This window comes from Rhinolophus sinicus, chromosome 4 (assembly GCF_057876585.1).
Source record: "Rhinolophus sinicus isolate RSI-liver-muscle chromosome 4, RSI-T2T, whole genome shotgun sequence".
Lineage (NCBI taxonomy): Eukaryota > Metazoa > Chordata > Mammalia > Chiroptera > Rhinolophidae > Rhinolophus > Rhinolophus sinicus.
The window spans coordinates 23,892,677-23,918,769 of NC_142504.1; the positions used below are offsets into that span (position 1 = coordinate 23,892,677).

Sequence of the window (26,093 nt, forward strand, 5' to 3'; positions counted from 1 at the left end):
CTTTCCAGCCCAGGATTCTAGTGTTGGGAAACAAGTCCCCATAACTTCTATCTGTGAAAACCAGCAGATTTGTGGCCAAGTAAGATGGAGGGCAGCTGGGATCCTGGGGGCTTATCTTAAAGGGCCCATGCATGAACTTACTTGCTGATGGACTCACTTGCTCTGAGCTCCAGTGCTAGGACAGCAACTTGAAAGGCACCAGAGACATACGGGGAGAAATTTCAGGCTGAGGGCTGGAGAGGCTGCTTTCTCCTGGAGGAAGAGCTGGTAGAAGGCACTGTTTCTTCATTTAGCGCTCCCCTTACTGCACGCAGACACAGGCAGGGACCCTATCTGAGTCTCCATCAAATTGGCTATCACCTTTCATTTGTCCTGCCCTATTGATTATATGAGACCCTGCCCCACTCAACTTGCAGGTATACTCAAGCCTCTACCAGTAACTTTTCCATACAAACAACCAGTTTTAACTCATGCTGCAGATTTTCTTACAATATCTCAAATGATCACAAATCCAGAACAAGCAGCATCTGACTTTGGTGTATCCTGAACCTCTAGATGTGCAGCCCTAAGCCTGGCACTAGCAACAGCTGGCCTTGGTACAGGTATTCCCTCTAACATCAGGAACTCAAGAACGATACCCATTGTCACTAGTTGCAATGAACATTAAAATGAAGGTTCCTAACAGTAAAGTAAGAAAAGAAGCAAAAGATACGAGGATTGGAATAGAAAAAAACAAATTTGGTAGTCCATCGATGTTATCTTTTATTTTTAAAATTCAGAGATTTTATGGATACATTTTGAGAATTAATAATTGAATTAACCAGTTGTTGAATGCAAGATCAATACAGAAAGTTTTATATTCCAAAACTAGCAATGAAAACACATAATTAAAAGAGTAAAAATTGTTATTCAAAAGGGCAACAAAATTTACTGTGCATAAAAATCTATATGTACAAAAACCTAAAGGAGAAAGTATAAACCTATGAAAACTCATTAAAATATGAATAAAAAGAATGATATTTCATCTTCATGACCAGGAAGAACTGATTTTGAAAAAAAAATCAATTGTGCACAAATTAAGCTACAGACTTCATTATATTATAATGAAAAAGTCATTTATGTTAGTGAGTGCTCCAACATAAAATAAGAAAAGTCTGTGAATAGGAACAACTTCTCCAAAAGTAAAATTATGATGGCAACGTAAAAAATGTTGAGTAATACAATCTGTACAGTTGAAGATAACCTTAAATACTAACAATAGATAGATCAAGGAATAGAGTTTTTAGTAAAATATTTGCAGTTGTCAATGATAGATCCAGTTGGAACATAGGACAAAATAATAGATATAAGGTCTATTATTTATTTAGTAAACATCTCAGAAAGAATATAGAAAGACATTTAGAAGTTTTGAAAAAAAAAAAAAATGTATATAAGACTACCAAGCTCAAAGTACAGTGCTAGCTAAAATATAACATGGTTTGAGTTGTTGGTTAAATGTAAGAAAATGGAATGTACTTGATGCTTAGAATATTTTTTTTTTCAAATTACACAGAATTAATCTAGCTTTACAGCTCTTTTCCTCAGGGATCAAACATACTATTTTTTTAAAGAAGTAAATGATACTATTATATACCTATTGCTATAAGTGCTACTAAGTAGTTTTTAAAATTTTAGAAGCAACAAAATAGGTGAAATACTTAAGTGTGTTTGTTAAGATGGGCTAAGATGCCAAAACAGAGAGACCAAAATTTCTGAGATTTAAAGAACAAAGTAGTCTATATCATATTCTCGTCCCCCCTGTCTCCCCAATAAATAGTAGCTGGGAAGTGTTCCAGATCTGTGGACGGCTCTATATCACAGGGTCATGGTTAGTCTCAGCTTTCATTTATCTTGTGGCCTTGCCATTTCCTACACACTCTTGGTTAATTTTTCAGCTGGCAAAAGGAGGGAAGAGAAAGCATCAGGAAGGCATATCGTTATCAAAGTGTCCCTACTTATAATTAACATAGATCACTTCCTTCCATTCCATGCCTTGTTTTTATATCTAAGCTGGTCATACATCTTGCTGCCGCATTAACTTTAGAAGAAGACGCTCCATTGCAGAGTAAAAATGTACAAATAAAGGTGTCGTTAGGAAAAGTGTAAAAAGGGGTAGTGAAGAGAGTGTAGTCAAACGTTATTCCCTTATTCCGTAGAGAAGAGACAACTGACACTCTGAAATTGATATATCAAGAAATAGAGCTTTTAGTAAAACATTTACAGTTATAAAGTGTCAATCAGAAGAACTGACACTAGTAATATAACCAGTATAATTTTCAATATCTGTGTGTATTGTCACCGGGTGTATATACAACATATTTTTTTCTTTTATATCAGATAAGAAATATATAGTATTGTGACAGAAAACAGACATGGTTAAACAGAATAGAATTGGATAAAAGTGTTATTCTGAGATCTGTGGGAGCCTTTACTTTTTATTTTATTTTTATGTACTTTGGCATTGATTAGATATTTTAATTGTTATTTTAGCCATATTACTCCTAAATCATCATTATAATCATAGTACTTTAATAAAATTGGTAGGACAGAATTAATTAGTAAAATTACATAGGTTTCAAGTGTACAATTCTATAATATATCATCTATTTTTTAATTGGATTGTTTGTTTTTTGTTTTTGTTGTATGAGTTCTGTACATAGTGTAGATATTAACCTCTTACCAGAGGTGTTGTTTGCAAATATCTTCTCCCATTTGGTTGGTTGCCTGTTTTTGTTTTTGTTTTTGTTTTTGTTGTTGTTGTTGATGGTATTTTTTGCCGTGCATACGCTTTTTAGTTCTATGTAGTCCCACTATATATTTGCTTTTACGTCCCTTGCTTTTCAGATCAAATTCATAAAATCCTCTCTGCACCCAAGTACGTAAGTTTAGTACCTATGTTGACTCCTAAGGTATTTATTGTTTCAAGTTTTATTGTTTCAGGTCTTTGATCTATTTTGTGTTAATTTTGGTATATGGTTGCAGATAGCTGTCTAGTTTCATTCTTTTGCACATGGCTTTCCAATTTTCCTATTCATTGAAGAGGCTATCTTCTCCCAACTGTATGTTTTTAGCTTGTCGAAAAATTACCTGTCCATATATATGTATATGGTTTTATTTCTGGGTTTTCAATTATATTCCATTGGTCTCTGTGTCTGGTTTGATTTTTTGCCCCCTCCCCCCCAATACCATGCTGTTTTGAGTACTGTTGTCTTGTAGTGTAGATTGAAGTCAGGGAGTGTGATACCTCTCGCCTTGTTCTTTTTTAGGATTGCTTTGGCTCTTGGAAGTCCTTTTTTGATTCTATACACATCTGATGATTTTTTGTTGTTGTTGTTCTATTTCTTGAAAAAAAATGCCATTGGGATCTTGATGGGGATTGCATTAAATATGTATATTGCTTTGGGTAATATGGCCATTTTAACTATTTTGATTCTTCCAGTCCATGAACATGGCACCTCATCCCATTTCTGTGTCTTCTTCAGTTTATTTTAATGATATATTGTTTTCAGTGTATAGGTCCTTCACATCGTTTGTTAAATTTATTCCTAGGTATTTTATTTGTTTTGTTGCAATTTCAAAAGGAATTACTTTTTTGTTCCTTTTTCTCAAATTTCACTGTTAGTATATAGGAACGCAATGGATCTTTGTACATTGATTTTGTATTCTGCCACTTTATTTATAATCACAGCACTTTTATAATTAAAAATAAATAATGTAAATACAGGGCAGCTGTTACTCTTAAAAATGACAAATCTTTCAAAATTTCCTGTTAACTGAAGCAACTGGAATAAAAATAAGAGCAAATGTTTTCTTCTTTCTACTAAGCAATTCATATTATACTTAAAAGTTACAAAAATGAATATGCACATTTAAAATATAGTGCTATCTATATAACACTGTAAGTTAAAATTCAACTCCTTCGCCTCTTTTATCTGAAGACAATAAATATAAAAGCAGTGCTTTCTTATTTGACTGAATAGTTCATATTTGTGAATATTGTATAATACCTCAACATTTTTACTTTCTAAAAAATCAAGCAACTGAAGACTGACTATCTGCAAAGTATTATAGAGTAACGCTGGAAAATTCTTATTTTATTTTTATACAATCCTATAAAATGAAATTTAATTAAGAATTTAGCATACTTATTTAAAAATAGATGTTAATATGATCTAAGTAGTACACAAAAATGACAATTTTATGCAAAGTACTTTATCCACTATGTGTTATGGAAAAAAATAAGAATGTAAGTCACGGTCATTAGCTTAATGGAGGTTGCAATATAACATGTGTAAAGTGTTTTATAACTGAAAAAGACTTAGAAATTGCCCAATTTATCATCTTTATTTACAGATAAGAAAATAAATTAGGTCCGAGGAATGTATTTGCCCTACTAGCGCAGGTCTCCTAACTCTGAATCTTGTGCTCTTTCCACTTCAAAGCACTGCTCTTCTTTAGTCACTTTATCTTGATAGTCTTGTTGATGAAAAACAATCAGCCTCAGAGAAAGCTTTTAAGAGTTTATTTGAGCCAAACTGACGATAATTGCCAGGAAGCAAAATTTCAATGGATTGAGAAAATGCTCCAAGAAATGGCAGTTTGCAGCTTATTTTATACATAGAATCAAAGGGCGAAGGTTACATGAAATCCATTGGTGATCGATTAAGGCAGTGGGAGAAAGCAAAGCGGGGAAATCTCTGGGATTGGATAAAAGTAAACTGGAGAGACAGGTTATGTCTTTCACATAGGTGGGTACAGGATAGTTAATATTAGGTTGGTGCAAAAGTAATTACAGTTTTTTAACCTTTTGAACCGCAATTTACTTTTGCACCAACTTGTAGTTCACAGAGTTGTTAATCAAGGGACAAGAATAATAATGAGGGATTTTGTTCTTTCCTGCTCTGGTCCAGAAAAAGAGATTACTGACATTCCATGGATGTCATCTTAGGTGCAAAAAGACAATAAACAGGCCCACTTAAAGGCACAGGTTAACTTTATGAAGGAAGCTAAAGATGTGACTTCTCGGCATGGCCCACTTAGTTATGAAATTTTGCTTATGCCATCTTATGTGGTTCTTTTCAGTCTCCTGAGATTGTCAGGTTTAATATGTTTCCCTTTTTCCGCCCACAGTCTTTCAGAGCACGATGCTCAGTAAGTACTCTGCTGCAAGGCAAGAGAAACAGAATTTACGCATAAACCTATGTTTAGTAAGTTATCGGTAGTGATATGGAATCTGAATTAATGTAGCATTTTACTTGAGCGTATGATTTTGGTAGCTAGAATGCAAGTAGATTTACATCACATTTGAATTATGTTCAGATTCTCTACACAATAACACATATATTCCAATTATACACTCATACCACAAAATAAATGGGTTCAAAATTGCTGAATAGCAAATTAGCATGATATAAAAATTCCTTAAAATGTATAAAATTTTGGACTCATTTATGCTTCCTTTTAGGAATTTATCTTAAGAACATAATCAAATATCTTCCAAAGATATATGTATATCACATTTATTATACTTTAATATTAATGCAATTTTAACAGTAGTTTAAATGCTCAAATATAAAAGACTAGTAAATGAAAGTATGCTACAGCCACACAAGAACACACTAATCAACTAATACTAATGATAGTTGGATGTATGTTTATTCACATAAAATTAGTTAAAATATGTGTAAAAACAGATAACAAATGCCATGTAATCTTTAATCCCATTTTTGTAATTTTTAATCCCAGTTATATAAATATGTATCCATGCATACTGGGAATATTCCGGAAGGATATCACTACAATGATAATAGTAGTCATTTCCAGTTAGAAAACCTATGGATGGTTATATCTGTTTGTATTTAAGTACTTTCTGGTTTTCTTTTGTTGTAATGAACATTATATATTATATAATCATAAAAATGCAATGATCTTGTCTTTAAACATTATAGTCACTTCCATCTTAACAGCCAAGGGATGCATGCTATTTAATATGATGTCACTCTGGACAGTGAGAACCAAGGCATGTAAAGCAATCTGTGATGGAAAGAAGACATAGGAAAGGGAGGAGAGAATTTTAAGACAGTAACAAATTATTTTTGAAAAAAATCTCATGAATTTGGATAAATTTGCTGTCAATTTTACTAAGTTGGCCACCTGTCTTTATTAATTTGGACTTTCATAAAAAATTGAATAAGTTGGAGAAGACTGTTGCATATAACTATACATATTTTTAGATTGAAGAAAAGGATGATATCCAATTACAGTCTGATTAAGACTTAAATAACATTTACAAAAGGCCAGTTGCTAAAAAGTTATTAATCCGATAACCTCTTTCAGAGCAACATTCAAGCAAAACCAATATGCTGTAGCTAAATAACAATTATGATAACATGAATAAAAGGAAATCTAAGATCTTTGACATTTTCCATTTACATTGCTTCTCGGCTTTTCTGTAATGTCAGATTTTAAGTGGAACAATTTAGAATCTTCTTTATAATTTTGCATGTGTTTGTGTAATTTACTTTAGACACAACTCTTGCTAGGTAATAATTAGGAGTTTAATTGTTTTTGGAATTCTTCCAATTTAAATGGTTTTTCTCCAGACCAGCATTAACTTTGAAGGGGATGCTTTCACCATTCTTTCTCCTGTTCTCATCACAAAAACATCAAGGTGATTTCTTCACAGTAAATCTGTTATGCCCAGTAACTCAGATAGACTTTCACTCATCATTAGACTCTTCCCAATTCTGTAGATGAAAGCAAGTAACACTAATGCAAGTAAGGGCCAAACAGCAAACAAGGCAGCTGGCTGTCACAAATTTTCTAGTATGTCAAGCCAATTTACAAATGTCACAACGTCTGGGAAATGAGCTTATTGTCTGTTTTTATCTTTTTTTATTTTTTCTTCCCTTTGCAGTGGACAGTATAAAATATTTATTAGGTAACATGTTCATGAAAATGTAACTCTAATATTAACATTATTTTATCACGATGTTTGACAGGTTGCAATACAAAAGAATATTCCACAGATGTAGGCCAGGATAATTAGTGTTTTTATGGTCCATTTACATTTTTTGGTGATTTCGTCTCTTGTTCATGGCAACCATTCTCCCATAATCCCTATCAGAACTTTTTCTATGGGTGGAGGTGGTATAATTATTGTTTCTCTGCCCTTCGTTATTGATTACTTTACATTTTTTATTATAAACTTGAGGAGGGAGAACCCCATATTTAGAGCAGCTGATATTGGGGATTGTGCTGTTCAGGTTTATTTAGACCCTCCAATCTGCTTGGTTAAATTTCAGTGCTGTTCTTGGCTTTTCTGATTTCTTGTAGTCTCTTCATTATATCCTTTGCTATTCAGTTACTTTGAATTTACTGATTATATTCATTCTATTTCTCCTTAATAAGTGTAACATTTGCTGCCCTCCTTATCTGAATCTAATCCATTATAGAAAATGTGTTGACTATTGATTTTTATAATAATAGGGCCTCTATGCCATTATTTTTTAAATAGGGAAAATAAGAATGCATATCCATTAGCCTTTTCTTGTCTGGGAAGCACTTTCTCTGTACTTGGATTCTAAATGATAGATAGCTGTGCGGTGTAGAGCAATCTTGGTTGTAGGTCCTCGTTTTGCATCACTTTGAATATTCCCTACCAATCCCTTCTGGTCTGCAAAGTTTCTGTGGAGAAATCAGCTGATAGTCTTATGGGGGCTCCCTTATAGACAACAACTGCTTTTCTCTTGCTGCTTTAAAGATCCTCTCTTTGTCTTTGACGTAATGTGTGTTTTGGTGTTGGCCTCTTTGGGTTCATCTTGTTTAGGACTCTCTGTGCTTCCTGGATTTGCATATCTATTTTTTTTTTTTTTTTGCCATATTAGGGAAGTTATCTGTCATTTCTTCAAATAGGTTTTCAATTCCTTGCTTTCTTCTTCTGGTACCCCTATAATGTAAATATTGGTATGCTTGATGGTGTCACAGAGGTCCCTTAAAAAAGGGAATAAGAAGTGTAAATTGTTTATTACGTAGCAGTTATGGGAATGTAGGCTACAGCATGAGGAATATAGTCAATAATATTGTAAAACTATGTATGGTGTCAGATAGATACTAGATCTATTGGGGTAATAGAAAGGAGGGGGGTTGGGGCCAGGGTGAAAAAGGTGAAAGGATTAACAAATACAAATTGGTAGTTACAAAATAGTCATGGGATTTAAAATATAGGGAATATAATCAATAATATGGTCATAACTATGTATATATAGTTCCAGGTAATACTAGTCAGGGGATCATTTCCTAAATTACATAAATATTTAATCACTATGCTATACACTTGAAACTCATATAAAATAATATTGAATGTCAACTCTAATTGAAAAATTTAAAAAGGGGAGAAGAACAATAATATTATGATAACGTGGTACAGTGTCAGATGGTTGCTGGACTCATCATGGTGATCACTTATTTAGTATAGAGACTAAAATTAATGTGGTAATAACTCTATAGTGGTAGGCGGGTATTATTGAATAAATATGATGTACACCTGAAACTAATATATTGTATGTTAGCTATATTTTAATATATTTTAATAAAAATATTTGAAAAACTACAAAAAATGCATATCCAGCCTATTAAAATATCCAACCAAAGTTTTCCAAGTAAAAATAAATACTGAAAAATCTATGTAAAACTCAACAGAGACTTTTGCATAATATACAACTCTAAAGCACCAGTTAATCATTTAACGTCTAATTATCTAGCACTTTATGAGCTTATTAGTGCACATGTATGCAGTATACGATGATATTGCTGTGTAAAGTATTAGGTATAAATTTCATTCTAAGCAGAAACTTGAAGAATTAATAATATGTTAAAGACATAGTGAGTAAAAATAACCCTTAAACAAAACAAAAACAACAGAGACAAGGTAGTTTTTAAAGTCAAACTTTTGTAGACTTACTGATTGAAGTTTACTGAAGAGAGAGGTGTAACATGTAGTAAAAGCTGCTACTTGGTGAAGGTGGGGAGCTGGTGAAGGGGGTGTGAGAGAGGCAGGAAGAAAATGCCTGAGGTTTGGCCGTGTCTAAGTACAAGAAGACCATACCCAAGTACATGGAACTAGTGACAGTTTTTGCTGTTAGCTCTTTTGACTCTGAGGACAAATGGCTGAGAACTGTCAACTGCTGCCATGGATAACAATAATAGGAGGTTAAAAACTCAAATTCCACATGTGTTTGTGGAATTTGTTTGTGTCATTGTAACCGGTGGTAACATAAAGATACATGATAATCATATTCGTGTCATGATCACGTCCACTTGCCAGATTTTTATCTGCATGATCTAAAATTTATTCCAAGATTTGTATCAAGTATTAATGAATTCTCTTGTTCCAATCCACAGCAATAATAAAGTTGAACAAATTCCTTGCTATAATTCCTCGCTGTTAGCGTACGAACTGTTCCCCAACACTGTCCTCAGTGGGAAATCTGGCCTCTATACTAGATCTAAGAAGTTTTTTTGGTTAGCTCTCTTCATAAAAATTTTGAAGATTACCAAACTGTGTAGAACAGTGACTTTTTTCCCCACACTTTTTTTGTGAGGCAGGAGATCTATTAGGCAGGAGTATCTCATGCTCTCGGGACTGTTTAATTGATCCTTCATCCACTGCAGACTGTACCACCAACACTATGTCACGTGCCTCCAAGGTTGTCAGTCCCCTTGGCTGTAATACTAATAGTGAAGTTGGGAAACATTATCTCATAATCAACATTCCCCAAAGGGTGTCCTGGAACAGGACATGCCCTAGAGATATCAAAAGAGCTAATTTTGCAAAATGTTCCTTCTTCTTGAATTCTTCTTGGAACTTTGATGAATGGGGACAGGAAGCTTTTTACCTGAGCTTAGAATACCCCTCATCATTTAGGCATTACACTTTGAACTTACTACAGTGTGGGTGCTGGGGCCCTGCTCTCCTGAGACTGCTTCCGGGCAATGACCAGGGACAGTGCTGATGATAAATTCAGGTTCCAAACACAGCACTCTTCCAATGGGCAGTGTTTGCCTAGGAGCTAACCATTGGCCTGGGGGAGACTTTCTCAGAGCAGCACTATGCCTGAGGCCTCGCTACCCAGTCTTTTTCCTTCTTGTCCCCTTTCCCAAGTGTGAGACCTCCTGCACAGCCTGAAGGTTCTCCCTGCTCACTCCTGCTCCTGCTCCCCTTTATCCTTCGTAGATGTATCTACAATGATTTGCATGTGTTTCTCAGAGGACCGGAACTTACATATTATTTAACAAAATAACAAATTCACAAATTTCCATTAAGGTCCCTGAGGTTTTCATAGCAATGCCACAATGAAAGTTTTGGCTGAACATCAATTTTAACATTTCTACCTAAAGACAATATGTAGTGGGTTGAATAGTGCCCTCCACCTTCCCCTCTGACACTCTCCCCCCCCCAAAAAAAGAAAAAAAAAGGTATGTCTAAATCCAAACAACCTGTGAAGGTGACCTTATTTGGGACATTGCAAATGTAATTAAGTATCTCAAGATGAGCTCAATCCTGGATATAGGGTGGGTTCCACGTCCAATGATGAATGTTCTGGCGAAATACATAAAAGACAAACAAACAGAGAAAAAGGAGAGGAGGCAATGTGACAACAGGATGAGAGATTAGTGTGGTGGGTGAAAAAGGCAAGGATTGTCAATTTCCCTCAGCTACCAGAAACTGAAGGAGAGGCATGAAATGGATTCTTCCTCAAAGCCTTCAGAAGGAACAATCCCAAGGATACCTTGCCCTCAGACCTCTAGCCTCTAGAACAACGAGAAAATAAATGTCTGTTTTTTTTAAGCCATCAAGTTTGTGATAATTTTTACATTAACCTTAAGAAACTAATAAACGGTGTTGGCAGCTTTTATTTTCAGGCAGTTTTTTTTATCCCCCCAACGTGACTGAGAATTTCCTCTGTAGTGAAAGCACATTAATTAATGGGTTCCTGCAATTCACTGGGGAGGCTGCTGCAGGCAGCCTCTCACATTGAAGTCTTTACGGTGTTGATTTTTAAATTGTTCAATGTTGCACAGTCCTTAAACCTCTCAAACCAACTCAGACTGGCTTTGTAATTACTTTTTTACAAAATCATCACCCTTAATCATTTACTTCTTTTTTAGTTCTTTATAAAGATTTAAAGAATATGTGGCTAGCCTTTATTCTATTCAATGAATGGCTGAAATACAGGTGAGGTGTAAAAATCCTCCCACTCAGAATGGCCAGAACATTTAGCTAGCATTTTAGCAGTTAAAAAAAATAAATTAAAAATAAATAAATATATATATATATATATATATATATATATATATATATATATATGATAGCAAATTATGGCAAAGTCTGTTGGAAATAGTTATAGCAAATATTCCAATGTGATAACGTAGACTGTGAGAGAGAACCATTTAATAAAAACAAAAAAACAAAAAACAAACATAGATTTCCCTGCTGAACACTGCATGACAGAGATATTCAGAAGAACTAAGTCACAATATCCATATACTTAGTGTTTTATCCGCCCAATCATTTTTTAAAAAATATAAAAATTGTCACATTATAGGTAAAGGTCTCTGTTTAAAATCTCCAATTTTAGCTTAAAGGGAGCTTGATCAAAGCAGGTGTCTTTTCAGAATAAGTATAATTCTAAACATATTTCTCAAATATAATACCTATACTAGACTTACTAGAGGTTCAAATATTACTGGAGAATTTGACAAGTCAGAAAAACATATTCCTTTATGAACTGAAATGTTCGCTGCTCTCCCCCTTTTTTCAGTTTATCTGGTAGTGGGAGTACAAATTTCCATGTTCCCCAACTTGAAATTTCTGTTCAAAAGTTGGATAAGAATTAAGGAAAGTAAAATTTAGAGATGAGAATATTAGGAGGGCAATATTTAGGGGGTGTGGGACTGAGTATCTTTCTAGATTCTCTGAAGATATTCTTGCATAATCATAGAATGTTGTGGCTGGAATAATTCTCAGATATTGTTTCTTCTAATTTCCTCAGTATTAGAGGGATAAAATGGAGAGCTCTCTGATACTAGGATAGGGCCCTTCTACTAATATTCATAGTATTCATAATACTATGAATAGTATGAGAAAATACCCTACAGGACATCTAAGAGCCAAGGCCTGGAAGAAAAACTCAACTACTTCTAATTCCATGTATAGTTATAGCCCTCCTTTTCACATTAAAGCTTTTATAGTCTTCAGAGGCATGGTAAAGATGAGTAAATACTAAAGCCACAAAGCAAATATGGCACATGTCCCTGAGTTATGTTTTGAAATTAAAACTTCAGGATATTATTTTTGGGTTTTATGTTTTGTGTTTTTTTAAAAAATTTGTATGTACGCAAATTATATTCTTTGAATTGTGTATGCCAACAAAATAGATTTTGGTTTTCCCAGGTTGCCTAATACTGTGTTTGTTGGTAAATGTACAGGGAGTTGAAAATTTTATGGTCAGAAATGAATTGGAAACTTTGGTCATTTTGTATTGTGTTAAAACAGGATGTTATTAGCATTGCAACTAGAAAGTACACTATTGTTGCTACAATGTCTGATTTCTTAGTAAGTGTTTTGCAATCCACATGGAAACTTTAAAGAATGAAACTTTCATCTTTTGAATTGGTGTGGGCTTAAAAATGTTTAATAATATACAGATTCAAATGTTTAATAATATACAGATTCTAACTCAGAGTTGCATTTTGTTATATTTTGATTGAAATGCATGACTGCACTTAATTCTATTGCTTATAAAAGTGTGTTTCCCATAACAAAAAAATTACAATTGATAATTTAACTTCAACACATTTTGCATTATATTCTGGTTATTGGTTCACATAGGAAGTTTAAAGTATCTTGTGAAAATGCAAAAGAAAATAAAGACACCCGAGAATAATCTAAAATTAGATTATTAGAAAAAAATTCCCAGACCTCAGTGTAAATATGACAGCACAGATAATGGTAAGGGCTCAGAGTCATGAATATTTATTATGTGCCAAGTACTAATCCCAGCAGAAGTACGAGGGAGATATTTTTATTATCCCCATTTACCAATAGCAGTAACGTTAGCACAAATAGTGAATGGGAGTTAAGCAGCACTTGTTAATCTTAAACTCTGGATACTGAGTTGAAAATGGGTTCATTAGTTTGGAGAACCCATGTGGTATTTGTGGATAAACTACTTGAACAAACATTGCATGAAATCATCATTTCTTGCAATTATAAATATTTTAAAATCTAGCCTATCTTTCTGGGGAAATAAAATGAATGCAATTTGCAAAACCTCTCTCCACCAAATCTAATAAATGACCTTAAATCACTTTTAAAAACAAAAGAAAAAAATGTAGAGAATAAATAAGCAGACTTTAAGTGAAAGGAGCAGAAAAAAAAGTATGTAACTTCAAATATACAAGTTGGAAAGTATCACCAAGGAGCAGAGATTCTCTAGCATTATCTCCCTGTTATTTTTCAACTTCTTCAAAATGAATCGAGTGAGTGGGGATGTTGCAGCATCATCAAGCGGGAAGGGAGAAGCAGGGGCGGGGAGTGGGGACATGAGGCTCTGGATGTGTCTCTAGAGAAATCACCTTTTTTCACCACTGATAATGCCGGATCCACACAGAGCTGATCTCAGGTTCTCTATTTTTTTTCATTTTGTGGACAAGAAAGAAGGCTGAAAAGACAATTAATTAACCAGGACTAAATATGTCCAAGTATAATTAGCCACTTAAAAAAATGGAGAGAAAAATGAAGGAAAAAGAAAACAAAAAATAAAGAGAGGCAAGAACCACTGAGGTACACACCAAGAAGACAACCTGAATTATAAATCTCTCTTTTGCACATCCCCTCATGGCTGGTATAGAGGAAGTTGACATTTGAGTAGAGGGCACAAAACTCTGAAAAGCTCAATAACTACTGGAAATTGTTTTCTCTCAAACTAAAGAGAATGCCCCGCAAAGTCACACAGTGGACTCTTTCTAAAGTGAAGTAATGATCCAAAATTTAAGTGCAGTCTTCTATGAAAAGTCATTAAAATCTTCTCCTTGCTTCCTTCCTCAATTTCCATTCCCCCTTCTCCATAGCACTTGGATGGACAAACAATAACCCTAATGAATTTTAACTTTCTTTATAACCTAGTTTATAATTGACTGGCCTTCAGTGTGGCCTGGTAAACGTAACCACACCTCCCTTGTCACTGAACTTTTCCTATCTGTTGGATCATTTTTCAATACCCTCAGTACTTTTCTCAAATGTCAAATCTTCCCTTATCCTCTTTTCTCAACTGATGCCCTTTCTTCCTCCTTCAATGACTAAAGTAATGGCACCAGAACCTTACATGTACCAAATGGACATCTACCTCCCCACAGTATATGAACCCATACACTCTGTCTTCTCAGTTAGGGGAACTGTCCGTGTCCCCATCCTAAGCCAGGCCTGCTGTGAATGAGACCACATTCTTCCTCACTCACTTAAGGATACCACTCTATGGCTTCCGCTTCTTCTTTCTACATTTTCAATGTTCTTATTCCACTGGATCATTTATTAGCATGCTGGTTTTCTTTTCTCTCCTCTTAAAACAAACAAACAAACAAACAAACAAACAAACAACAACTTAAATCCACTTCCGTCCAGCTACTACTCTGCTTCTGTTGCAGTAAATCTTTTTGAATGAGTTGCCTGTATTTGCTGCTTCCCATTCCTCCTATCTTATCTCACTCTGATTGGGCTTTTGTCCCAACTACTGAAGTGAAACAGTGTTAACCAGGGATGTGAATGACTTTCTTCTTGCTAACTCCAACAGTCAAGTTCTGCTCCTCAGCTTACATGACACTCTGCTCTCATGACACATTGCTTCTCCTGGTTTTCTTTCTTTTATGCCAGTTTCTCATCCTTTGTCTCCTTGCAGATTCCTCCTCTTTTCCCAGCATCTGAATTTCCAAATAAGTGCCTGTGGTGTCTCAGGGCTTGGTATCTTTTCTAAGTTCACGCTCCATGTGATATTACATAGTTCTATGGCTTTAAACATCATTTATACCAATCACACTCAAATTGAATTCTTTAACCCAGCGCCTCTCCTAAATTCCACACTCATACATAATTGCTCTCCTCAGGATACACTTGGACGTCTAATAGATTTCTCAAATATAAAATGCCTAAAATGAAAACTGAGAACTCTCCATCCCAAACTTGCTCCATCTGCAGTGTTCCCTGTTCCTCTTGTGGCAACTTCATCTCTCTAATTGCTCAAACATAGAATTTTGGGATCATTCTTGACTCGTCACTTTCACAGCCTGTATCCAATCCATCGGGAAAACATTTGGCTCCACTTTCAAAATGATCCATCTTTTGTGCTCAAACACTAACACCGTCATGAAAAGTCGTCAAATCTCTAGACTGAATTAATGTAATAATTCCATAATTATTTCCCTGCTTTTACCTTTGTCTTCTACAGTCTATTTTCATTACAATAGTCCAATTATTCCTTTTAAAACTCTTTTGAAACAATGATATTCACAGGAATTTATTTAAAAAAAATATGACCAGGGAGGCCCCATGTACCAGTTACAGATGGTTACATCTTGCATAACTACAGTTTATAAAATACTATTGAAACCAGAACACAGGCATTGGTATAATCCACAGAGTTTATTCAGATTTCATCAGATTTATATGAACAGAGTGCTTCTTTTAAAACGTAAATCAGATTCAAAGTTTTGCCCAAATGTCACTTTTTTATAGAAGTCTAGTTTAACCTTGTTATTTAAAATTGCAAATTGGCCTGCAAGTTAATAATCCCCTTTACCTTGTTCTATATTTTTCCATAGCAGTTGAAATCTTCTAATATATTACATTTATTTATTATGTTTATTTTCTCTTTCACTAGACTACAAAACACATGCTCAAGAATATTTTCTCTTTTGTGCAATGATGTATTCCAAGTACTTGGAACAGTATTTGTTCTAAAGTTAATACTCTCAAGTATTTGAAAGAATGATTGTCAGTCACAACTGGGGAATTTTGTTTCTGCTCTTTAGTTGTTTTGTAAGACCTGTTCATTCTCCCTAAGGCACATAAAATTCTATGTTGATTAATTCATTAATTACTGCGCCTGTGAGTCAAATGTTAGCATCTTTTCCCAACTCCACATTCTTGATGTCATGCTGGAGGCTTGAAATAAACATGATGAGAAAATTTACAATTGGTCATTCAGCAAACACTGCAAGTCAGCACTCCGCACCCTCAACCTTTAAACATTTACCAGTACACCACTGCATCACACCCATCATTTTAGTCACCGATTATATTTTTTAATTAAAATTATGTTTTCAATATCCATGTTTAGTTATTAGATAGATTCGTGCCTCAGATGCAAGTGTATGTTTTCTTAATAAATTTTCTACACAATCAAATCTGTATAAAATGTAAATTAGTTCCTAGGACAGTGTCTGGCGGGCATAGGTTTGCTAAGAAAGTTATCAGATATTTTGTCTCTCTAAACAATCACTCTTCCGAATAAGTATTTGTAATTATTGGACTAGATGTGCACATCAAAAAGTCGTAACAGCAAATGCAGGAAAGCATTTTAAGGAATGCTTGTTTAAGAGAGTTATTAGCAAATAATATCAAAAGGAAAAAGGAAAACTTTTTTCATAGTTTCTGCTGCTGACTAAAATTTAACTTAAATGGTTGTCTTTCCAGATAAATAGAAACAGTCAGTGCGATGTGTATTGCTATGCACATTTCTCTAACATAGTATGACCATCATCTTTTCAAGTTAACTATGACCCCAAGAACATCACAGGAAAGTGTAGAGAGGGAGCTTGCATCAGAACAGCGTAAGAGGTCCCCTGCCCCAAGCTTTCTAATGTGGCTCTACCATTAGACTATTCTTTTTAAAATATTTAAAAATCCAGCTGTATAGATTTCAGTGAGCATATAAATTGCTACAAGATGACTCTTATTATTTTTAACAAGAGTTCTATATTTCTCTTACAATCTCTTTGTACTTTTATTATAATTTTCACACAAGTAGATATGAACTTCTGACTCTTGGTGACTAGTTCTCCAAATATTCTATTGTGCTGAACGTGTTTCTTTTCTGCTGCTGACTAAAATTTAAATAGAACATATTTTAATATCACCTGGGGAATTGTATTAATAGCTATATCAGTTTCTGGATATTCTGAATTTCCAAAATACTGTTTTTTTTGCTATTGTGATCTGAGTTCAGGGTAAATATATTTTTGAATAAAATGTTCTAAACAGGTTTTTTCCCCCTAATAAGCCCCTCGAACAACAACCAAACACACACACACACACACACACACACACACACACACACACACACACAATGTAGCAGGAAAAAAATGCTGATTAACTCCCAATTTCTTTGTGCCTCTCTTTAAGGATTAGAGAAGTGAAAACTTCAACCTTAGCTACATATATTAATCAGTCAAGGAGCTTTTTAACAATCCCCAGCCTGGATTGCACCCACAGTGATGAAATCTTCATCACAGCTACCCAGATAATCCTACAATGGATCCAGGTTTGAGTACCACTGGGTTAGACACAAAACAGTTTGGGTTAGACAAAGGTAAAGCTCTTTTGCTAATTTTAAATACTATCTTTCTAATGGAAACTTTAATGATAAAATTTAACTTAGTACCGAATACTAATATGTCATATGCACATTAATGCTAGCTCAATATTAATTAATGAATTAATGAATGTCATAAGTTTCAGGTGTACAAAACAACATAGTGATTAGACATTTACACCCCTCACAGAGTGATAACCTCAACAAGTTTACTACCCCTCTGACTTCATACACAGCTATTACAATACCATTGACTATGTTCTCTATGCTGTACTTTACATCCTGTGACTGTGTATTTTTTAATTTATAGTTGACATTCAATACTATTTTATATTGCTAGCTCAATATTTAAATTTGAAAATTATTCTCTTTAAACAGTAATAGCTACAGAACCCTATTTACTGCAGAGTTAAAACAGCCACTGAAAACATGCTTTGGCTGGACACAGGGAAATATTTCTATGCCACTAATATCCTTTGTGATAAGGGTAAAAAACTAGGGGGAAGCCTGCATTGTGAAGGAAACTTTTGTAAGCACTGTGTTGAGAGAACTTTTCCAAAGATGACTTTTCCAACGATGTAATATTAAGATTTAAGGATTTAAGACATTGGCGGCCTCTTTCACAGTGTCAGAGCCTTCATTTCTCCCTGGAAATCCTCACTGAAACAGGGAATCATGGCACTGTCTACTTTGGCAAATAAAGGACTAGATTATTAACCTACAGTCCATTCTTCAAAAACTTGTCATTTATAAAAATGACAAATGTTTTTTATAAGTTAGACAGTCTTGGTGTTAACAGTGGGATATGATCATCTTCTCACAGCAGTTATGACTACTATTTGGACAGTAAAACTACTGGCCTTGATTTTAAAAATATATTTACTTTGGAACAAACAAAAAAGGTTTTCTCATGAGGCATAGTGAGAATGTACTATTTGCAGAATTGTTTTTTTTTAATGTTCGATAGTCCTGTCTTTTCTATATGCTTTTCCCTTACAATACAGCATGAACAATTTTAATGTTTATTGAAGATGCATTCTTATAATAACTGTATGAAACATATGTTATATAAAATTTGGATATATTTTAAAGTTTTCAAAAAGAGCAGCACATGTACATACGTGTATTCTAATTCCATTATCAAAGAAAAACATAACCCTGAACAAAAATAAAATAAACTGCATTAAAAACTTTAAATAATATCCATATGAATTTTTGGTTATATTTCTTGTGTATATAGAGGATATGTTTTTATCTGTTAATTTAAGTTGGTAAAAAAGAAATAAAGTATTTCCATGTACTAGAAAAATAGGTAGTAAAATTCCGTGAACTAAATTAACAAAGTCATGGACTCCAAAGTAGATGCCTAGGCTGTAATGGAAACTTACATTGGTTCCAAGTAATAAGAACAGGTTTAAATCATATGCAAGAGTTTGGTCACTACTTCAACCCCTTTTAGCTGATTTTTAATCAGTGATTACTTTAACCTTGATTTCTTCTTGTGTTAGATGGAGAGGAAGTTTGATAAAGTCACAGGTGATTGTGAATTTTAAATTAAATGATAAGAGAAAACACTTTGCAAACTCTAAATCACTTGACATTTGCAAACTTTAATTAATAGTGTTAATAATACTCAGTGCATAAATCACGTGTGGATTCCAAGAAAGAATTATTATGGGGAGCTCCATGGAGAGTAAGTAGAGTAAGTTGTTATGTACTATGGTTGAAGGAAATCCTGAAGGTGGACAGAATGTCAGGTAAGCTATGACATACATTATGCTTGAACTTCATTTGACAATAAAGGGAATCCTGGTCAAAAAAGAACATCATGAGCAAAGGAGGGGCTATAAAATCGTGAGATACCTTGGGAACTGGATGGCTGGATATTGAAATGTAAATAAGGAAGGCATAGAAAACAATTATTGGTAAGTAGGTTTGGATCATATTCTGACACACCCATGATGGGAAGAGGAGGATTTTGTGTTTTAATCCAAAGACAACAGAAAACTGTTGAATGATGATATGTTTGAAGTCATGTTTAGGATGAAAGAAAGGACCAGGAATTTATTGGGTACCAGACATTTTGCAAGATGCCGTTGGATGGTCCATATCATTATTCCAATTTTAGGTATTAGAAAACTGAGCCACAAAGAGGTTAAAAATATGCCCAGGGATATTCAGCCAAGAATTTTGGAGCCATGACTCAAATCCAAATCTATCTGGCTTTAAATCTTTCCATTACTCCACGGGACCTTTTTGATTAATCTGACAAGTGTGTGTTGAATTTTTGGAATAAAGAGACAGTGAAATCACAAAGGAAGCTAGCTCATTTACGATGCAGCAGACACCCAAAGAGATATGACGTAAACTAAAAGTGTTTCATTTTTCATGTAACATTTTTAGGACCCATTAGTTTGAGTTTTCTATTTTCTAAACATTGTCAAATATACTTAACGATTATTTTTAAATTTCAGAATTATGTAAAAATAATTAAGTTTCCCTTGAATATCATGTGAAAATCAGAACATTCCTAATGGTACATTCCTAAAATGTACCTAATTTAACTCTCATGGCATTGTATATTATGTGACTCAACCAAACATGAAAGGATTCACAGGGAATAGACTTTTTAGGGGCCCTCCGGAATGACTCATGCACTAGAGCAGGTGCTAGAAAGACAAGCCATGAGCGAAAATCTACTGTATTAGTCCCCATATACATTTCCTTCATCCTAGCATATAAAAAGGTGTTTGATGAACAAAATGACTTCCACTTTTAGGTTCAGTACCACCTTAGTTCTTAGATAATTCTTACGGTGACGGAAAACACAGCCTAAAATGACCCCGTCTTCTCTGTTGAGGTTATTAAAATTAAACTACTTCTTGGTGAGACTAATACACTAGTCAGAGGGCAACGATTGGTATCCACTATTCTCCAAGTCCTCTGCCCTATTAGCCAAGCCAAACATCAGTGCCTCTGGAATTAGCCCTGTATTTCATAATTGCCTCAAGTCACAACCCTCCTTTGCTTTCTAGGAGATCCAATATTTTGTGCTAAGCATCTGTCCTGATCCCTTATCCCAAGGATTAAACCAGCTGTTTGAACCTGGCTGCCCAGCACTTAAGTTGTCAATCTTTTTGGATGCCAGACCTTTGTTCCATTACAGATATGTATTAACTGTGAATTGATCTCCCAGCTCACAGCTGCCTGCCTGCCTGTCTGGCTACTTGCCCGGATTTCTCAGCATCGCTCAGCCCAGAATCTGTCACTGTGCTCTTATACTTGAGGCTCCAATAGTAGCTGAAATGTGACTGAGACTATGTCTTTCTCTGACCTACTGCCTATTCATCCGGGTGTCACTTCCTTGGTATCTGTCTTGTACTAGAGGACAGGTCAGATCTAGTCATGCATGCTTGGTCCTCTCCACTGCCGCAGTGTTGTTTTGAACTAACATGTCTTAGAGTTGACACAGCAGTCAAAAAGATAGGAATGTTTATGGTGATAGGTAATAGGGACAAATCCAGATAAGCAGCTGAGTTACAAAATAAGTAAATGAGTGTCCTCCTATGAAGATAAGTAGAACACAGCAGAAAGAATTTCATAATTGAGTGCAAGTTGGGAATCTAAGCAGATCTGTAGGCAGTTCACATATGGGGATTCTGTTTAAAGGCTATGAGCCCTAGACAGGATATAGGAGACCCTCTGGTGTTCCATTCCAAAATCTCCATCTATAGATGATTAACTGGACAAGTCAAGGCGTCAATATTAGAGAGACTGGGCCCTACTTTAGAAAGGTTATTGGGATGGGAATAGAGTAACAAGGTAATGTTACAGTTTCTAAACTGTATTGTAAAGTGGGGATTGCATCATGTATAAACTTCAGATGTCAAAATATTAAAAATGGAACTTGAGACTGGAAAAGGAGCAAGTTGGCTTGAAGGTGATTCATCTGAATATGAATTAGTAATCCTTAAATTGTCTCAGATGAAGATCATCATTGCACCTGAGTTCATGGAAATGGCAGTCACACATAGAGAGATTTTGGCTCTTTATTTATTTGTTCCTAGTAGTCACCACACTAAGAATATGCCAATATAACTATAACCAATAAACCATTAAAAATGACATGAATATCAATTGTATGGGTTGCTGTCTTCTCTGGGCATTTATAAATGATGACTGAATGTATTTTTTACTCCTATAGAAACCTGAAATGAAAAGCCCATCTTCAGGCAGTATCTCTAAAGTTCTATGGAAGTCCTATGTAAAAGAACCTTTTTTTCCCCTTCCTCCTCCCATTTTATCATGGGTCTAACATACGGTTAAAATAATCATAGTCTATTCGGATATATTATCCCAGAATTTATGCATCCATATATGTTCATGTATTGGGAGGTATATACAAAATAGTCTGCATCTACATCTATCAACAAGAGAAAGTAAAAGGTATTCTGCCAACGTAGAGTGGTGCCTTATCATCCACAAAGAAGGATTTGGGAATAGGGACCAGCTTCATTTCTTTTTTAACATGCAACCAAGTCTCTGAAGTGGTGAGAGTTTCTGCCAAGCCAAGGTACATGTTGAAGCTATTACTTTAATGTGTTGTAATGTAAGGATACCTCTGATCAATTCCATCTCAATATTTATTGCAGTTCTGTTGTTACAGCTTTGTAATAAATTTGAATGCTGTGCAACAATGAAAATGTACATTTTCCTCTCTAAGGCAACCTGCAAGGGACACAACATAACATATTAACAATAATCACAGTATTGAAAGTGTTAGCAAAATATTTTAAAAAAGAAATATATCAGAAACGGTACAGGCTTCAAGCATGTTATAGCATGCACACAAGTGTGTACACACACACACACACACGAGGATCTCAATAACAAGACAAACACCCAATTAAAAAATGATCAACAAATTTGAATAGACATTTCTTCATAGAAGATACACAAATGGTCAGTGAACACATGGAGAGATTCACAACATCATTTGTCATTAGCAAATGACTAATCAAATGCCAATTAAAACCATTCATATCCACTAGGATGGCAATAATAATAATAATAATAATAGTAATAGTAATAATAATAATAATAATAAAAACAAACTAGAAAATAAAAAGTGTCCGCAAAATTATGGAGAAATTGAAACCCTCATACATTGCCAGTAGGAATATAAGCTAGTACAGCCCCATGAAAATCTGTTTGGCAGGTATTCAAATTGTTAAAAATGGTTACCATAAGACATAGCAATTCTCAGATATATCAATAAATATATTTGCATAGAAATATGTACACTTGAATGTTCATAGCAGCAGTTTACATAATCGCCAAAATATGAAAACAAGTTAAATTTATTTCAGCTATTGAATGGATAAAAAAAATGTGGTATATCCATAAAATGTAATTTTTTTTTTTTTTTTACTATGAAAAGGAATGAAGTACTGATACATGCTGCAACATAGCATAGGAATTCATGCTTTACAAAGTTCATGTTATGAAAGACCTACATTAGTACCTGCTTTTGCTAACCAGAAAAGATCTGAAGAGGATTTTCACTTTTAAATACATAGTAACTGTTTCTTTGTTTTACAACCATTTTGACTTACAAAAGATTTTGTATGGTAGGAACACTTTACTTTGGGATAGTGGGGAAAACTGGAACCTTTAAGTACACTGCACTAAGTGAAAGAAACCAAACACAAAGGCAACACTTTGTATGATTCTATTTGTGTGACATGACAAGAATATAGGGTTTTTTGGGGGTGGGGGGATTGTGTGTGATAATAATGTTCTGGAATTAGATAATGGTGATGGTTGTACAGCATTGTGAATATACTAAAAAGACAGAGAATTGTGCGCTTTAAAATGGTTAAAGTGGTGAATTTATGTAGAATGAATTTTGTCACAGTAAAAAAATACAGTCACATGTATAAAACCCCACAGAATTTACAATAAACAAACAAAATTTTTAATTCAAATGAAAGTACAATTCACAAAATATATGTTGTCATGATGCATTCGATGGGCATCTAAGAGTGAATTTTCTAAAGGGTGTTTCAAAGCGTCATTTGTAAATTAGTTTTTTTTGGAACTGGGAAATAGTTCATGGTGATTAAAATATCATTAAATCTTGGGGAAAGACAGGAAGGATTATATTCAAATTCTAGGAATCAATATCTATGCCCTGTTCCTTAATGGAAAGCTGAGACTCTTTTGCTTATTTCTCACATTTTAATTTCAAGCATGTTTTATCACTGTTATTCAAGCTTGACTATTTAGATGACGTATAAATATTGGTTAGCTATAGGTTTCCTCTAACTTAATTATATTATAATTCTGAGACTTCTTGGTCAAAAAGTTATATTTTGACAATTACGAGAGCATTATTTTAGTAAATTAAATACATATATTTATATTTATATATAATTTTTTAAAGTTTAATAATATTTATGTTCTCTCATGACATTATTTCCCATATTAACTCAAAATTCTTTTCTTAATATGATGAAGATCCTAAAATTTATTTAAAATTTGAAAAAACATACTTTTGGTAATGTATCTAAACTTTGTTTCTTAATTGAATTAAAATAAGCTTTAGTTTAAGATTTATGTATGCAGAGGGTACCAAAAAATGTGTATGCATTTTAAGAAAGGAAAAAACTATATTAAAAGTACACTGATGGTAACCACTTTGAGCACTTCTTGTAAATGCAGAAGTCAAATGTGACTTGTGTTCATCTTTTGTTATTAGTATATAATTAGTATTACAATTTTAACACAGTTTTTGCCTTCATTAAAATGTGTACACGTTTTTATGGCACCCTCTCTGTATTTAGAAAATGCTCTCCTAAAGTACTACAAGCAAAATAGTAAAATGTACAGCTTTTCTCTGAGTGGATTCACCACTGAGGCTTAGCTACACATTTTATTTTTCTTGTTTATTCAGTAGGGTTCTTATTTAGTGAATGGAGCAATATATGAAAAATGTACTGTATAAATTATAAAGTTCAAAAAAAGTGCCAGTTTTATTTTTTTCTTCTTAAACTAAACTTATTTCATTCATTTAGATGTTATCAAGATAAAGGGAAGAAAACACACTACCTATTCATATAATACATAGACAATGGTCCTATTCTTGGACAATACACTTGGGCAAAATATACTTTTTTTCTGTTCCTTTCTTTTTTATGTGATTGTCTTTTTTGCAATTAAATAGCCTTTTAAAACTGTCAAAGAACACTTTACATGTTCATTTGAAAACTTAATATCTGTTGGTGATTATATTTTAAGAGGTCTTTGTTTCTGGACTGGGATACATAACCACAGCAGGCATATATAAATAATTTGTGTGTTTTCTACTTCTTACAGATTCTACAAAGAAATTAAAGGACGTTCTTGAAGAATTCCATGGCAATGGTGTGCTTGCAAAGTATAATCCCGAAGGGGTAAATCTTCTTTTTTCTTTATATCAGTTTCCTGTAAGTGCCTGGGGGAGGGATTTCTTAATCAATTGTTCTTAGGGGAATGAATACATATATGTTAAACTGTATACGGCAATATAAACAAAATTAAATTCATAATGAAATTATATTCTGGAAGATATATTAAATGTTGTACTTACCTTTTTTTAATCTAAAAACATTTTGTTAATGAAAATAACATTTCTATGTTCTGTGCTTGAAGAGTATTGATTATCTACTATATAGTTTTTGGTTCTTTTCCTAGATGTTAAGAAAAAGGACTAGATAGAAGGGGCGAGAAAGTGTGCCTTAGTCTCACTCTATGACCTACAAATTTAAACCCCAATTGAACATTGATGTGGGACCGGGGGGTTACTACTTTCAGGGAATTATTCCCTTGACAGAAGAAAGATTTGGTGATGGCTATAACTGAACTATTAATTTAAAGAGCCAGCTTGGACAAAAAGAGAGGGATTTCTTCTCCCTGTCTTGTTTTTGCCACTTCCCGGTTAGTAAAAGAGTCCCTGAAATTCTGCCCCTATAAAAAATGTCATGTCCTCTCAGTTGCTTTTGAAGACCTTGCTTGAATGAATGCTTTTCCTTTCCTAATTATTTGTTAAATAACCTCTTGTTTAATGTCAGCGGAGAGACGTTACATTTTAAATGTTTGATCATCATTACTGTGAGTCTTTTTGCTGCTTCACCAAAGCTAGGTTTACAAGAATTAACACAAACTGCCCCTTGCAAAAGACCCTTTTGTCTGAATGTATTATCTAGCCATCTACATAGATTTGTTTGCTGATTAAAATGTGATTTGTTTTTGTTGTCATGTCATTGTGGTTTTGAGTGTTTAAAGGAGCACAGTTCTTAGTTATCCTTCAGTATTTTACTTTCCTGGGATTTTTAAAACATACATTTTAGTCTAAACCCAATCTCT

The 26,093-nt window shown here is 34.0% G+C and overlaps 1 protein-coding gene across 4 annotated transcripts in view; it reads left to right on the plus strand.

The window, feature by feature from the left end:
- Positions 1–26,093, plus strand: part of DGKB (diacylglycerol kinase beta) — a 647,688-nt gene that overhangs the window by 111,149 nt on the left and 510,446 nt on the right. For all 4 annotated transcript variants that reach the window (XM_019727049.3, XM_074340800.2, XM_074340802.2 and 1 more), the window contains one exon: positions 25,065–25,141. In XM_019727049.3, the coding sequence (XP_019582608.1) occupies positions 25,065–25,141 (77 nt within the window). The remainder of the gene's footprint in view (positions 1–25,064; positions 25,142–26,093) is intronic.